Source organism: Pleurodeles waltl, chromosome 4_2, assembly GCF_031143425.1.
Source record: "Pleurodeles waltl isolate 20211129_DDA chromosome 4_2, aPleWal1.hap1.20221129, whole genome shotgun sequence".
Taxonomy (NCBI): Eukaryota; Metazoa; Chordata; class Amphibia; order Caudata; family Salamandridae; genus Pleurodeles; species Pleurodeles waltl.
The window spans coordinates 949,587,868-949,604,212 of NC_090443.1; the positions used below are offsets into that span (position 1 = coordinate 949,587,868).

A 16,345-nucleotide genomic window follows, 5' to 3' on the forward strand; every position below is an offset into this window, starting at 1 on the left:
CTTCCAGTTGAATGGAGCCTTTTACTATGACAGGTGCTTTCCCATGGGTTATGTGATATGATGTGCATATTTTGAGACCTTTAGCACATTCCTGGACTGAGCACTGGGAGAAAGGTTCCCAGTGGGGGGAAAGATTGCTCTGACTGGATGATTTCCTCTTTGTGGGGGGCACCAGGCACAGACCAGTGCAAGTCATTGTTGGAGCATTTCAACACACTGATGAAACAGCTTGGTGTGCCACTTGTCAGGCATGGTCTCATAAACTTATGGATGTCAGGCTACTATGCAGAAGACAAGGTGCATCCATCCAGCATGGGCATTGACATGTTCCCCCTGAACATTGTGGGTGTACGAGGACTATTGGGTTTCTCATAACAGGAAGAGGGGGCTGTCGGAGGTCATTAAACCACTGCCAGCAGGCAGGGCAGACAAAGGATTTAAAATAAATATCAGGATGCAAGGACATATGACAACAATTGCCTGAACAAGGTCCTTGGGATGCCTCAAGGCAGGGACACTTGAGGGCAAACAAAGGGATAAGAGATGGTCAGTGCAAGGCAGACATGGCACTTACAGCCAAGGGGTGGCCACGAACGCCAGATATCCAGTAGCAAGAGAAGCTTTGAAGCTGAACTGTATCAAAGCTGATAAAAAAGTGATTTATGGCAATTGTTAAAAATGATATGATGAATGATGAAGTTGCAGGGCAAGTGTTGGAATACAAGCATGCAATAAATAGCATTGCGCATTGTATAACGAATCATGTGCGGAATGTAGTTACACTAAAGTACAAGATGTATACAGAGCTGACCATATTAATGACCAATGCTATTGTGATAAATGATTTACTGGCATTTGAAATGTTAATAAACTGAAGCTGGTCTTACACCAGAAAAGTATGGGTGTACATGGTTGATAGTAAATGGTATAAGAGGAACGCAGAGAGGACCTACTTGGAAGCTTGCACAGCTGGGAATAGGGGGGTCGGAAAAGAGAAAACCTGGGTGAATTGTGGCTTCCCTGCCTAAATTGTGTGACCTGTGCATTTTATTTCACCAAAACTCCCTTTTCCTCATTATCATGCATGGAAACACTTTGAAATATGTGAGTTCAGAATACTAGTTTTACAAAAACCTGTTGTGCTTGATTTAGTGGACTCTAACGATGCTCTAGAGTAGTCTGGGAAAATCTAGGGTTTACAAAACTGCCGCTTAGTACACTAATGGTACAATATTTAAAACTATCACTTTTAGAAAGTACTTTTCAGTGAAGTGCTACAATATGACGCATTAAAGACGATGTGTAACAATAAAGAAATACACTTTTTTTTTTAATTTTGAAGAGACTTTATAATACTTAACGTGGGTTTTGGAATGATTTACATAACAAACATTTTCAGGGCTCTAAGAGACCCTTGGCTCGGCAATGTTAATTTGTAGGCTCGCCTATCCAACTGTTAAACGCGAACAGAGCGTCAGCACTTCCCAACCACCGCTCACCCTCATCACCTGGGCCTCGCCCTAGGTCTGATCAGAACAGCAGACAGCAGCAACCTCACATGACGGCCTGCCCGACCCGAGACCGGTTCACATTCAGCCCGTACGCAACATCCATCACATAGAGCTCTAGATGGAGAGCATTTTTCCCAACATGGGCGGTACCCGCTGAATCCAAGGAGACGGTACAGACAAGAGCACGTGCGGATCTCATGGCGAATCAGGAGTTCGGGATTCTTTATGCTCGCTAGGATTGGCTGAGGAGCCACAAGCGCTCCAATTGTAGGTCACCTTAAACATTAACAGTACCGCCCACTCTTAGACGACTCCCACAATATGTTCAGCCTTGGGATTGGTTGTTCTGCGACCCGGAAGTATTAGAATTAAGGACAAATGACACCTGTTAAAAGATTAGCTACGAGCGGCGGACATGAGGCTAAATTCACGGACTGTCCGTGTAAGTAGTAGACAGGTGGATACCGTAATGGTATTCCGGAACCTTAAACTGCGTCTCATTGTCCATTCTTTTTGGTTGGAGATCAACAGGGGTTATCCGTGATAGTATCAATATGTGATTTGTTAGTGAACTAAAAGTCTATTTATAACTCCGAGTCTTTTAAATGATGTGTGTGGCAGTGAGGGTTTCTGTTTGTTCCGTCTTTGAGTCAAGGGTTATCTTGAGTATGTGGTAATATAGCCCAATAAGTCGTCGACCATTATTTAAAGGGATATTTCAGCCTACCATAATGTTAATAGAGAAATCTGCACCCGAAAAACTTTCTACTCACTTGAAGGTATAGAAGCAGTATTCTCCGTTGAATTATGTACCATACTTTGGCTGGTATTTCGCGATTTGTGTATTTCCCATGGAAGAGCTGTTCGTCTTCCATTGGCTCGAGCCTCTTTACAGTGTGTCAGAAACAATCCTTTTAACAAGTATTGACTACTAACCCTGAAATTTCAGAAGCCAGAAACTGCTGCAATTGTCTTGAAATTTCATGAATCTCTTTATGCTTTAACGCTCAGGGATTTCCACTTCTTGGTCCTCAGGGCTTGCAGTCGGACAAGTATGCATTCCAGAGGAAAGTAGTAGCTGGGTTTTTAAGACTTAGTGGCCTTGTTGCGGTGCATAGTCAGTGCAAGTAAGTTAAGATGTCTTCAGTTTTTTCGTATCTTACGAGCATGTTCACTTTTTAGGTTTTGCTTGTGTGCATGCTTGCGAAATCTTTTGTTGGTGTTAAAAAAAACTTGAAAGGGTCTTGGAACTAGCCACTTACTCCAAAGTTGCTCTGATTTACCTGCTTCGGATTGGCCGACACATTGTCTTCACGTCATTTCCTGTTGTCTTCTTTGCTAATCTTTCCGTCGAGTTGCATGTGGACCTAGTACTCCTTCTAGTCACTTCCTATTGGACACTGGCCAGTGTCTTTGCCACTGGCTGTGATGCTGAAGTACTTCTTTTCCGCATTCCAATATGTTTCGCCTTTGTTTTTTTCCTCTATGTAACTGGCTTACAAATATTAGAAAAATGTTGTAATGTTTGTTTTTAATTTAATAAAGAAAACATAAAATTTGTCAAATTTTTCTAAGCCAGTTACATAGAAAAAAGACAACGGCTAAACCTATTGGCTTTGCCAGTGCTTGTTTGAGCTGAGTAGTTGCCCTTCTTGCCACGTGCAGTAGAGGCTAGCAAGATGGTAAATGCTAGGATGTCGCAGAGCACAGCGAGTAAGCCACTAATTTTATTTTATCTCTGGTTGCTTGAGGACACACGTGGGAATTTCCCTCAGTCACCAGCGAAGTCAGCAGGTGTGAGTGTGCAGTGCCAAGTGGGTGTTGTCATCTTCGTTTATTTTTTAACTGTTTTTGTTACCTAATTTCTCACATGTACACAGTTTGTCTCACACCGTATCAACAGTAAAAAAATTAAATAAAAATAACCTAGTCACTGCTGTACATTTACGCGCAAGTTCACGCAGCACCACACAGCATTTACAATGAAGGGCCATTTTCCTGACGATTTGGGATCCCCACTACAAACTACTGCAGGTCCTCAAGCCACCCCATGCCCCTCCTCCCTCCCCACATACCTTTGGGAACTTGTGTAGACATCCTCACCCTTCGTAGACTGCCCTTTCTGCTTCCATACAAGCAGTCATCCCAGCTTACTACATTTGTTTTGAGTGGGACAGCTGGCTTTCTCCTCATTAATGCTATATCTCTTTTTGCTCGTATACAACCCAGGTTATAGAACTGCAGTTGCTGTCTAGGAAGGTTAGCATCACTTGGGATACCTAAGAGCCTGAAATAAGGCTAGTAGGCAATAGAGACCTCCAGAACCCCCATCAATAGTTCGGCTTTTATTATGGACCAGAATCCTCAGATCGTGGGGCACTCCTAGGCGGTATGAAACAGTGTTTGCATTTTAGGGATTGCGCCTTTCCCATTTTCTACACTTTACTCCTACTATAGTCTATTTATTCGTACGCTAGATAGGTGTATTAAAGAGGAGATATGGTGCACCAAGGACATTTTCAACGTAGTTAAAAATTATCCAAATTATATGCAACTGTGCACTGCTATGGGGAAAACACCCTAACCCCAATTACTGACTGAAATCAGTCAGCCTACCTATATGCACGCTGAGGCACCTGTCACCCTAGAGTGACAGGTGCCAGTAATAAAGATTACTCTTATATTAGTGTATTTTTCCCGTATACTTCACCACTCACCTATTTAACTAATAAAAATACAAAAATATACACAATGAAATTATCAAGTACCCTTCAATCTTATATTTTAAATATCTAATTAATGTCGATACCACATTAAAAAAAACTCCTTTCACAAACAAAACTAAATCACAGTCCAATTTCATCAGTTAATCTCCTTATGAGCAAACTGGAAACATAAGGGTTGTTCCATGTGTTTCCACAGTCCATTCGATTTTTACTTCTATTGATGCCATTGATCCTCAAGGTTGTTTAAAGTTCAAGTAGGAATCCAAAATAGATCAACAAGTCCCAGTTCTTAAAACGACTACTCAGCCAACACGTGCTTCGTCATTTGATTTCCTCAGGGCTGGAATTTAGTCGCATCTCTTATCTTGAAATTCTGGAAACCAAGAGTCATTTAAAGGAAAACGCAAACTTTTAATATAATGTATTAAGTAAATTAACCAATCCATAGTATCTTAGTATCATCATGAGAATTCGTCTCCAATAGGAACTACGTGAGTAAGTGTGCTAAGTGACCCAGATAATTCTGAAAGTATTCCATTCCTGATATTAACATGCACCCTACTCCTGATTACCCTGATACATGCACTAAAAGTCACCACATTGTGAATTAGGAAGAAAACAAACTATGCATGCGCTCCAAATGTCTTAAAATATAAGAAAGAAGAAAGGGGAACAAAGTGCAAGGACCGAGAATTAAAGCTGACCCTCATATGAAATTACACCTCAATTTGTTGTCACAACACCAATAAATAGGCAGAACCGTACAACCTAGGTACCTAAAATGACCCCGGTAACAAGAACCCAGTCTGTAATTACCTCAAGATAATCCAATAAACTGTCTAAGTGGAGTTACTATTCAGTAGCTCTTCCACTGTCACCATAAGTCTATAATATTCGTCTTCAATCTGCTCATTGATTCATCTCCAGACAATATTCTGTAACAAAAAAAACTTGTTTTAGGAATTATGTAAACATTTATAAATATTATCACCATCCTTATTTTGTGCTAAATCCACAAATATTGTTTGTAAGCTACACGGACTGAGTCAATCCCAACATTAGGCTTTATCAAACACAGACATAGCTCATCCAATACCTTCCCCGAAAAGTTTTAACTTCCGTCTCATTCTCTAATAGAGACATTAAAGTGCCGATTATATTACGAAAGCGTGCTTCTTAAATTAATGTCAAAGCGCAAACAAACACCGTGTCCTACCTTGCCCTAATTAGCTGATCTGCCTCACATCACCGCTTTAGCTCGGACAAATGCTCTGAGCTAACCCATTACTTCAAATTTATTTACCGCTTACCTCAGAGCACTCTACACACATGGAACATCGGTCAATAAACCGGTGTCCTTCCTCTCGCCGCCAGACGCTCAAATAACCGCCGTGATCGGCGTTGCCTTCCTCCATTAATGGAGGCAACACCTCCATCGAAATAGTGGAAGGACTAATCTCCTAGTATTCCACTAAAACTAAACAACGGACTTCCGCCAATGCAACGCCTATTCACTCTAATCCTATACTAACGATAAGAACTATGATGAAAGACCTCCTTCTTTGAAAGTGAATAATAACGCTCTCCCATTCCTAGCAGGCAGAAGGTTGTAAACATATTTCTTTGTTACCTGTAACCTCAATATTCCCAAATATATTGCAGTGTGTATAACCAGTCAGATATTCGACTAAAATGTTCAAAAGATATATTCCCGCCCACCCGTTGGTATTGAGACAACAAACCATTGTTACTTAAAGTTATGAGAATTAGTTAGTATAACATTATATACAGGCATAGGAGGAAAATATGCGAGAAAAGAAAAAGTATTTAAACCTGTTATATCATGTCACCACATAAAATATTTTAAATACCGTCCAACAAAGTAAAAACAGATGTCACAACAATTCGCAATAAATTGAACATTCAAAGAAACATCACCACACAAGTTGTATATTTAGAAGGTCAAATTGTGTCCAACAACGTAAAGACAGTCTTATCACCCCATAATATCACAATGACTCACAGTTCATAACTAATTCAAAACAAATCATACCAATAGAACATAATCACATGAACTGTATCCCATGCAATTCACCCCACAATCAGATGCCCTATTTACAACACTGTTACTTGAAATAATTTTTTCAATCCACCCTCCTTCAAAGTAGTACATTCAGTCACCCAGGAAGTATTCTAATTCCCTATCTGTGTTCAATCCATCTTCTACTGCCCTTAATCTCATTATCGACATTGCTTCCCTTCTGCGTAATATTAATTCCGCAAGGTATTGGATGAGCTATGTCTGTGTTTGATAAAGCCTAATGTTGGGATTGACTCAGTCCGTGTAGCTTACAAACAATATTTGTGGATTTAGCACAAAATAAGGATGGTGATGATATTTATAAATGTTTAGATAATTCCTAAAACAAGTTTTTTGTTACAGAATATTGTCTGGAGATGAATCAATGAGCAGATTGAAGACGAATATTATAGACTTATGGTGACAGTGGAAGAGCTACTGAATAGTAACTCCACTTAGACAGTTTATTGGATTATCTTGAGGTAATTACAGACCAGGTTCTTATTCCCGGGGTCATTTTAGGTACCTAGGTTGTACGGTTCTGCCTATTTATTGGTGTTGTGACAACAAATTGAGATGTAATTTCATATGAGGGTCAGCTTTAATTCTCTGTCCTTGCACTTTGTTCCCCTTTCTTCTTTCTTATATTTTAAGACATTTGGAGCGCATGCATAATTTGTTTTCTTCCTAATTCACAATGTGGTGACTTTTAGTGCATGTATCAGGGTAATCACGAGTAGGGTGCATGTTAATATCAGGAATGGAATACTTTCAGAATTATCTGGGTCACTTAGCACACTTACTCACGTAGTTCCTATTGGAGACGAATTCTCATGATGATACTAAGATACTATGGATTGGTTAATTTACTTAATACATTATATTAAAAGTTTGCGTTTTCCTTTAAATGGCTCTTGGTTTCCAGAATTTCAAAATAAGAGATGCGACTAAATTCCAGCCCTGAGGAAATCAAATGACGAAACACGTGTTGGCTGAGTAGTCATTTTAAGAACTGGGACTTGTTGATCTATTTTGGATTCCTACTTGAACTTTAAACAACCTTGAGGATCAATGGCATCAATTGAAGTAAAAATCTAATGGACTGTGGTAACACATGGAGCAACCCTGATGTTTCCAGTTTGCTCATAAGGAGATGGACTGATGAAATTGGACTGTGATTTAGTTTTGTTTGTGAAAAGAGTTTTTTTGAATGTGGTATGGACATTAATTAGATATTTAAAATATAAGAGTGAAGGGTACTTGATAATTTCATTGTGTATATTTTTGTATTTTTATTAGTTAAATAGGTGAGTGGTGATGTATATGGGAAAAATACACTAATATAAGAGTAATCTTTCCTACTATAGTCTAGCCTATATATGCTGCTTCCTTTGGGTGTATCATTGCGGCTGCCCAGTCTCAATCTTCTTATTAAACCAGGCCTGCTCCTTAAGGTGCCTTAAGTTTTAGTACCTTGTCATGCCTGTTGTTAAGTAGAATTTGGAGGGTAAAGAAGACGGCTTTACCCATAAACTCTTTCTGTAAAACCCTGATTTTAAATGGGTTGCTATCAGGCAAGTCTGTCCAGTGCACTGCCCCCTCTGCCCGCAGGCATGTCTGAGCTGTAGGTATTTATATCACTTCCTACAGGCCATCAGAAGATTTCATAGAATCACTTTGCATTATGTTCCCCAATTCAAAAATGCCAGTCAGTTCCTACTTTTTGAGCCCCTCTGTTTGTCCACTTCCTGCAACTTGTTCCTTTGCCATAAAGGGGTTGCCCTTGTAAGTTTGGTGTTGCCCCCTGTCCCCCCCCCCCCCCATATTTCAGTGTTCTGTCCCAGGTCACCAGAGTAGCCTTTGTGTGGGGCCCATCAAGTCCCTTCTAAATGATTTCTCAGGCAAATAGTGAAGAACAGAGCCTGGTTCCATCAAAATCTCTTCCACTCATTGCCCGCCCTTGGGGCAAACCCCAGTTATTAAGATAGAGAGAATGTAGTGCTGTTGACTTTGGAACTGTTGGACCAGGTTTGGGAAAATCACTTAACCTCCCTATCCTACCAAAAAAAAAAATGAATATGTCTTTGAGTAATGTAACTGTTGCACAAGTAAAGCGCTCCAATACCTTCAAATTGAGTTTGTGCTACATAAGACTGCCAAAAAAAAAGAAAGGAATAACAGACGCCTCAATGCCCAATAACAAGCTGTAGTACCTAGAAGTGAAAGGCCACCATTTCATACCGAATGTTGTAGTGTTTGAAGAGCTATCCTAGGTGCACCTCCATCCCAGAGTAATGTCTGCAGGGTTCTGTCTATCTTATTAAAGTAAGGGTCTGGTATCATCCAAGGGCTGTTCTGCAGGCTTTGGGATAATTTGGTAATGTATTAATTTTAAATAATTTTAAATATGGATTCCCTTTGCTACCGTTCAACATCCAATTGAAACTCTTGAAGGACCTCTCCCAGGTTTTTTTTTTCCCAAGAAGTCTGATTGATGTGGTGTGATCTTGATACCCAGATACTCGAAACCTACCCTTGACACAGTGAGACCATGGTGCACAACCTCCACAAATGTCCAGACTACCTGCTCGTATAAAATCAACTTGTCCCAGTTGCACAAAATTGCGAGCTGAGACAGCATGGGCTTATAAATATACAGTAGAACATTGTCTGCTTATAGTGGAATCTTCACTGGTTCCCTTGCGACCTCAGAGAACCCTATCATATGTCTCCACACACTAATCCAGCTTGCCAGCAGTTCCATGCATAGGGTGAAGATCAGGGGGGTAGGTAGGTCCAGTCAATAGAATCTGTTTTTCTACGTCTAATGCTATAGTGACCAATGACTCACTTGTATCTCTTTCTTATCCACCAAGTTGTGCAGTCGATAAATGAGTTGAGTGTACCTCCCAGGCAAAAATCCTGTCCAGTCTCTGTTGATCAGTGGGTTGATGACCTTTGCTAGGCGCCTTTCCATGATCTTCACCAATATTTTAATTTTGGTATTTAACAGGGAGATTGCTCTGTAGGAAGTACAGACATTTCAGGGTTTTCCCCTTTAGGGAGTATAGCAATAATTGCATGCTAGTGTCAGTTCCACAGTATCTCTGGCCTTATTTAAAATATTAGGAATATGGGGACCCAGTTCTGGCAAGAGCCTCTTATAGAATTCCACAGCTATTTCATTGGGTCTGGGGTCTTACCACTTTACATTAGACTTTTCACTTTGAAGATCTGTCAGTTTTATTTTTTGCTCCATCATTTCTCTGTTGTGTGAATCCAGGATAGGCATCTTTAATACCCCAAAGAATGCCATGAGACTTATGTACTGGTCTGCCTTTTACTGTATAAGAGGTGATTGTATTGATATAATTTGTGTGCTGTGGTCTGATCCTCTTTAACAGTCGCCCCATCGTCCTTAGTTGAGACTCTCACCCATCTGCCTGCTTCCTTTCTCATATTCAGTCAGGCCAAACGCCTGCTTATCTTATCTCCCAGTTTGTACAATTTATTTTGCATCTCATGAAAGTGCTGTTTGGCTGTTTCATGCGTCTGTGTGTGTCAGTTCCACCGCAATGCCTCTAAGAGATGGAGACTGGCCTTGGCACATATGTCGCCATGCAGTCTTTCCTATGTCGGTATCTACTTCTCCAGGTGTGTGACATGTTGCATCTTGCATTTCTGCTTTTGGGAGATAATGTTCCGCGCTTTCTATAAGGACCGTCTTCTATGGTTCTCAAAATATTATTGATGAGTCCACTGAGTGTTTGTTCTTTGTTTAATACATTTGGTGTCCTTACATCATAGTGCATTTACTACCTCTTTGTCCTGGATCTTCCAACTGTCCACCTTCCAGTCAAATTTTGGAGATCTTTCATTCCCAGCATAACTGTGGGGGGAGTGGTTCGAGATTTATTTGCAAGGTAATCTGTCCTCAGGAGGTCTGAGCTCTCACTCAACCGGACAACTTGTAATAGATTCAGGAATAAGTCTTATTTACTCCATAGAAAAAAAGAGTATTAACTAGTTGAGAAGTGCTTTTCTCTCAATGTGTTAACCAGTTCTGTAGCCATGAGTTAATTGTGCTAATCTGATGGGTCCACTAGAGGGACACGCAGTGAGTGTTACTCTACCCGTGGCACAATGCAATTCTTCATTTATGTCCCCCACTATTATGTGCAGTGAAGCAGCTGCTTTCAGCAGGACCTGTCCCATTTTATTGAGAATTGTCTGCCGCAGTGTAGGTGGTGTGTATACATTTAAAACATGCTTCTACTGCACATCCAAGTATCTATCCCCAGGGTCATATCATGTCTGTTTGGAATGGTAGATTTTTCTGGGGTAGTAACCAGTCCTCTGGACTTTCTTGTAAAACTAGAATGTGCCAGAGTTTACAAAATTGTCCCTTGCACACAAGGTGAATGTTTTGCAGGAGATCCAAGTCCAAACTGTCTGTGTAAATATTGAGATACCAGCTCCCTCTTTCATTTCCTGCTCTTCATTGTTGGAGTGGTAGAATAGCTGTACTGTATGGAAATTAGAGGGCTGCATATACAACCTAAGTGTTGCACAGATGGAGAGCAGGTCTCGTGGAAGAGCACATTTGACAACCTGCACTTATATCTGCTTTGTATGGCCCTGCCTCTTTGGGCTGTTTGAGCTCTTGCCTTTGTATTAAGCAGTTCATTCAAAAACTAAAGAAGTGATCACTTTTCTTGGGGAGATGTAGAGAGAAATTTGGGAATCCCTTCCTAAGTAACAGTGTTCTTTGAATAATAGCCTCTAATGGCAGCCATTCAGTAATACTGGTACTGTAAATTTGTTGGTACTGCTTGAACTTAACAAACATTTCTGTGGGGACTGCCTGCTTTTTGTTTGCACAAATAACCCAGGGTTGAGCAGAGGCTCTGCATCTCAAAGAACTGTGTTTTGGCTTAACTTGACTATTTAATCAGTTGGTAGGTGCACCTCTTCCAAATTATTAACCCACTTTTTGCCATCTTTGACTATCAATTATATGCCACCAACTGTTAGTGGTAATGAGGCTTGGAGACTGGGACAGAAGCGACCTTTTCTTAAAGAAAAAAAAAAAACACTTAGCTTTGGATGTACCCTATTTCCCCCAGAGCTGTGTATTCAGTTAGTGAAAAAGTGTTCCAATATCATATTGCTCCTACCGGGGGTTCTGAACATGAGCTGTCTGTGTACAAAAACAGCCTTGGTCAGGGAAAAATGTTGAAATGAGAAGTAGACAAACCTATGCATAGTGATGCTAATTTATGAGAGAGGGGCTTGATTGGGGGGAGGGGAAGTGGGGCAGTATTATAGGTATGGGATAATTTTGGAGGGAGGAAAGAATGGGAGTGACAGTATGTTTTACTTCATATGTAGCAAAGACATGTTTTTTTTTATCAGTTGTTATACTATTTGATGACAATGAAAATATTAATAAAGAAATGTGAACCAAAAAAGAAATGAGAAGTTAAACAGCACAGGACTACTGCATCAGTGAATTTGAGACCATGAAGTTCTCTCTATTTAGCCAGCAAGGCCTCCCGTAATGTTGGTAACGGAAATTCTGACTTTTTTCGTCTCTTCTGCTTTGAGTTTGCTTTCCTATTTTTCCTAGTTGGACAGTTCCCTTTGGCTTTGTCCAATGTCTACTTTCCCCAAAGTGTTCAGTGGTCTTCTCAATGCCTATGGTATCTAGGCACTGTGGCTCCAAAACCAGTGTCTAAACAGGGGTGTGGAATTTAATAAAATATCTACTTGTCCATGGGACAGATTGCTTAATAAATCTACTTGTCTTGTAAAAAAATCTACTTGTCCCTTTGGTGCCAAATAGTGCGGCAACAAATTATGGCAGCAATCTCATTATATAAGAGCTCTGATAATAGCCTCTCTGACTATGCCAGGGCTAACACTATTCTAGGGCTTGAATACTAGCAATTTCCTTATTTGCCCACAATTCCGCATATCTACATACTGGGACTTGAGGAAGGAGTAAGTAGTAGTTGCAGGGCTGGAATGCCTTTGTGTCTGTGACAACATACTAATGTGCATGTTTTGAGAATTTTCACCAGCTCTTCTGTAATCTTTTTTCTTACTAAGGAATGTTGGAAATTTACTCCTGACAAGGGCAGAAGTAGAAGCTCTTCCAGGGTTGGGGAAAAAAGTGGTTGGAAGGAAAGTGAACTTGTAAACGGTCAATAGATTTTCGTTTGAGTGAACCTACACATGCATATTTGCTTGTGCTAAAATACAGTTCACAAATATTTTCTAGGAGTACTCCTGATCTATTCCTGTAAATTCTTATTAATTCATGAAAGCCATAGTGCTGCACTAATGCAAAAATATATACCATGGGTGCACTTATGTGGCTTTAAGAATTGGGCATTAACCAAGACTTTTTGTTTTTATTAAAATTCTATTTCACTCTCTAGCCATTTATTGGCTGGCTTTATTGTGAGTTAGAGCATTCTGCTGTTTCATGAGGAGCATATTGGCGCACAAAGTAGTTTTGTTCAGTGCAGCCAGGAACTACTTTGACAATGTGTGCCTTTTGAGACCCCAAATTATTTTTGCTTTTTGCCATTGTTTGTTACAATGGTGAGAACTTGGCAGCTCCCACAACAAAAAAGTAAACAAGACAAGCATTGACAAAACCAAAAGACTGACCATCAATGTTTGCCAAACTACTTTCTCTTGGCTTTCCTCCTTCATTGTGTGACAGGGTAATGTGATCTAAGCTGAAGCAGTAATCTCTTATTAAGGGCACCAAACCTGAAGGCTGTCTGATTAAAGGTACCTCTTGCAGATCATAACTATAAAAGGTACAGAGGCTCCAAGCCCCTACCTTTGGTTGGGACATTTGTCACAGTCAATTTACTAAGAACCAGGGAAAGCTAAACCACTGCTCAGGAGTCCACAGGGTAAACCGGATGGCTGATGTGACAAAGCAGCATTGTCAAGGTATACCTAGGTGTGTGTTTCTGATGCCTGATACAGCTCTAACACTCGTTGCTTGGGAGAATTCTGTTATTGATTGTAAGGAAAGCAGTTGGGTTTCTATACCGAGTCAAATTGCATTGTATTATTTTTCACATTATTTCTCACATGAGATGCATGTATTGAGCAGTTCCTTAACATGAAAAGGAGGGCGGTTGGGACAGTGACCATAATCATTCATAAGATCTTACCTGGTTACTGGAGTACTCGGTCCTTTTCCGCTGGTCCTATCTCCACCAAGAGGGTAAGCCCTGGATTGGGAATGCCTAGAACATAATTACAAACATTGTAGACTGTCTGTACCTAAACCACATAAAGGGACACAAAGATACTTAGTTTGAAAAAGAGTGAGGGTAGGACAGAGACATCCAAACACTTCTAGCACAGGCAGAGTACATTAGGTGAGCTTTTTCGAGGAGTTTTGGTTGTGAATTGAATGATCCTTCAACAAGATTTATCAGGGAGGAGGCGAGAGGGGCAATTGTGAAGTCCAGTGAAGAATTTTATTTCAGATGTTTTGGGATCAAAATCAGTAACCTCAGTGCCTAGGACTGGCACATGAGTGTAATCCTAATTGTGTAAGAGCAAGGGCATAGCTGAAGTTTGCACAAAGTGTGCAGTGTGGGAGCTAGAAGGATCATTTTAGGGCTAGATGTGAGCGACCCTGAAAATTCAGATCTATTCACAGTGCATGTGTGTAGCAGCATTACAACACTGAGTTGAGCCATTGCTACTCATCTGTAATAAGAATTAAACTTATCTGCGACTCTTCTGTGTTGCTCTAGTTAAGTCATGATGTCACCATGGTGGAGCTAGCAGACAGTGTGTAAGGCTGGACTCAGTAGAATTACATCTGCAAGTAGTGAAACATGAGAGGTGTAACTAGCTTTCAGCTCTTTCTTTCAGACCGATTTCCCCTGAAAATGTATTCAAATTAGCAGACATGGAGACATTTACAGCAGTATGTTTATGTATTGCCCTGTTGGAGTGGGTGCATGATTGAATATCATTGTCAAAAATATCGACTAACATAAATCTTGTATCCTAAATATTGGTTTAAATTCGGTCCTTAGGGTATAGATTTTCTGTTATTAATTCCAGAGGAAAAGTATTTTTTTGTAAACCATATTTAGGCACAATGTATTTGTGGTATCATATTTAGTCCACAATATTCTGCACCACACTGCTGCAGTTACTCCTCGGAAATGGGAATCTATCTGGATACTATCGCACATTCTGAAGTATAGATTTTCTCAGTGACATATTAAACAGCTTAAGACTTAATACAGAAACCAACTGCAAGCGCCATGTTACATTTTTTTTAGTTTCACAGTGCAGCGTTATTCTTCGTACCTGCAACCGAAATTGTCCCTTTCAGAAGAAAGAACTAGAGACCAAGGATTTATGGGGGGTTGGGGAAGCATGAGTGTGTGATGTATTGCAAGGAAAAACATACCTCATACCGGTGTGATAAGTATGTTGCAAGTCACCTGCAGTGTCTATGACTTCATAAGGGAAAAGTAAAATACCTTGTAATTTATCCAACATACATTATATAGAGTAGGCAAGTTAAATGGCCTCTGCTAGCATCAGCAGTGGCCCGAAGAACATTAATTCGGCCTTCTATTCTTTGAGATCATTTAATTTAGCATTATCAAATCAGACATATAAACCATATGTTCTTTACAACACTTAGGGCCAGATGTATCAAAGGGTTTTACCCATTCTGTGTCTATGGGAAAATGCGTTGGTACATATGGCCCTTAGTGCTGTGTGATTGGCTATTTACAAAAATAGATTGTTATTGAAATGTGCGTGCTTGTCAATTGCTCAGATTCCATCGCTTTAGTAGAGCGTTTTTTATTCCTTAAAGGGTACAGCGTTTCCAGGTTTTCTGGAGTTTTTTTTGCACATTCCCTTAATAGAGAGAAAGAGATAAAGTACTCACAGGGGCTGAATCAAAAGACGACACTGTTGTCCCCTTCAATGATACTGTTGTTTCCAGATGACATCGATGGTCTGTTGATCTAACGCACCGAGGTATCTTGAACCAAGTGTGCTTATCAATATTCAGAATGATGGCGAGCTGCTGAGTATTGTGGGAGGTTTGGGCGTATGAGGGTGTGCATAATTATGGTGTTGGATTATTTTACTGATTGTAGACTTTGGGTGCCTTTGGTTCTCCGTACCACAGTTGTTTTGAATTGCACACACAAAGGGGTGATTGGCAGGCAAATTGGACTAGCAATTGTATGTTCGACTATAATATGGTATAATAGAACATACTGCTTTGTACTGAAGAACAATTGCATTGCTTTCTTGCATTTGCACCTCGGGAGGGATTTGTCTGGCTTCCCCAGGTTCACAGTTGCTGTGCAGTCAATGTGTATTTTTTTTTTAATTGAAAGTGAATAAATATGCATTGTAGCTTTTGCATTTTTCCAAAATAGACACGTGGTTTGCATTGGATGGTTTACTTTCATGTCTGTCTTTTTTTTTAAATTCATTTATTTATTTTTAAAATAGAGCGCTGCTTGCCAACTAAGAATCGGGCAATGAGCGTTTCTCTTAGTTTGGTCATTTATAGATGCTACAAAGTGAGCACTTATGTTTTTTATCTTCTCTCTTGTAACTGCTAAGCAACCAATCCTAGACTGACTGCTTTTTATTCATTTTCCCCTCCTATTATCCCTGCCTAAGAGCATTGCTTTATCTAAAGACTGTACAAGCCGCACAAAACTTATGTGCAGTGCACCGTTTCATTGCCCAAATGTGACCACCAATAGGATGTGGTAATAATGTTGCTTATGTGGAAATGCATGATCCCTCTATGTCTTGAGCTACACTCTTAACCCTAAGGACAATACAATAGCTTTGATTATTTCGTAATAATGACCATGCTTAGGGTTCTGGGTCATCCAGACATTTTCTACTCTTTAAGCGTCCATAGCACTAGCACACATTGTCCGGCCATATCTAACTTTGTAACCATGCTTCTCTTCCTCTTGGGGCAACCCCTT

The 16,345-nt window shown here is 40.2% G+C and overlaps 1 protein-coding gene across 1 annotated transcript in view; it reads left to right on the forward strand.

Moving 5' to 3' along the window:
* Positions 1 to 1,848: 1,848 nt before the first annotated feature.
* The window catches only part of POMGNT1 (protein O-linked mannose N-acetylglucosaminyltransferase 1 (beta 1,2-)), a 217,391-nt gene continuing 202,894 nt past the window's right edge, over positions 1,849 to 16,345 (forward strand). The window contains exon 1 of the mRNA XM_069232761.1: positions 1,849 to 1,953. Within this exon, the coding sequence (XP_069088862.1) occupies positions 1,927 to 1,953 (27 nt within the window). The 5' untranslated portion in view covers positions 1,849 to 1,926. The remainder of the gene's footprint in view (positions 1,954 to 16,345) is intronic.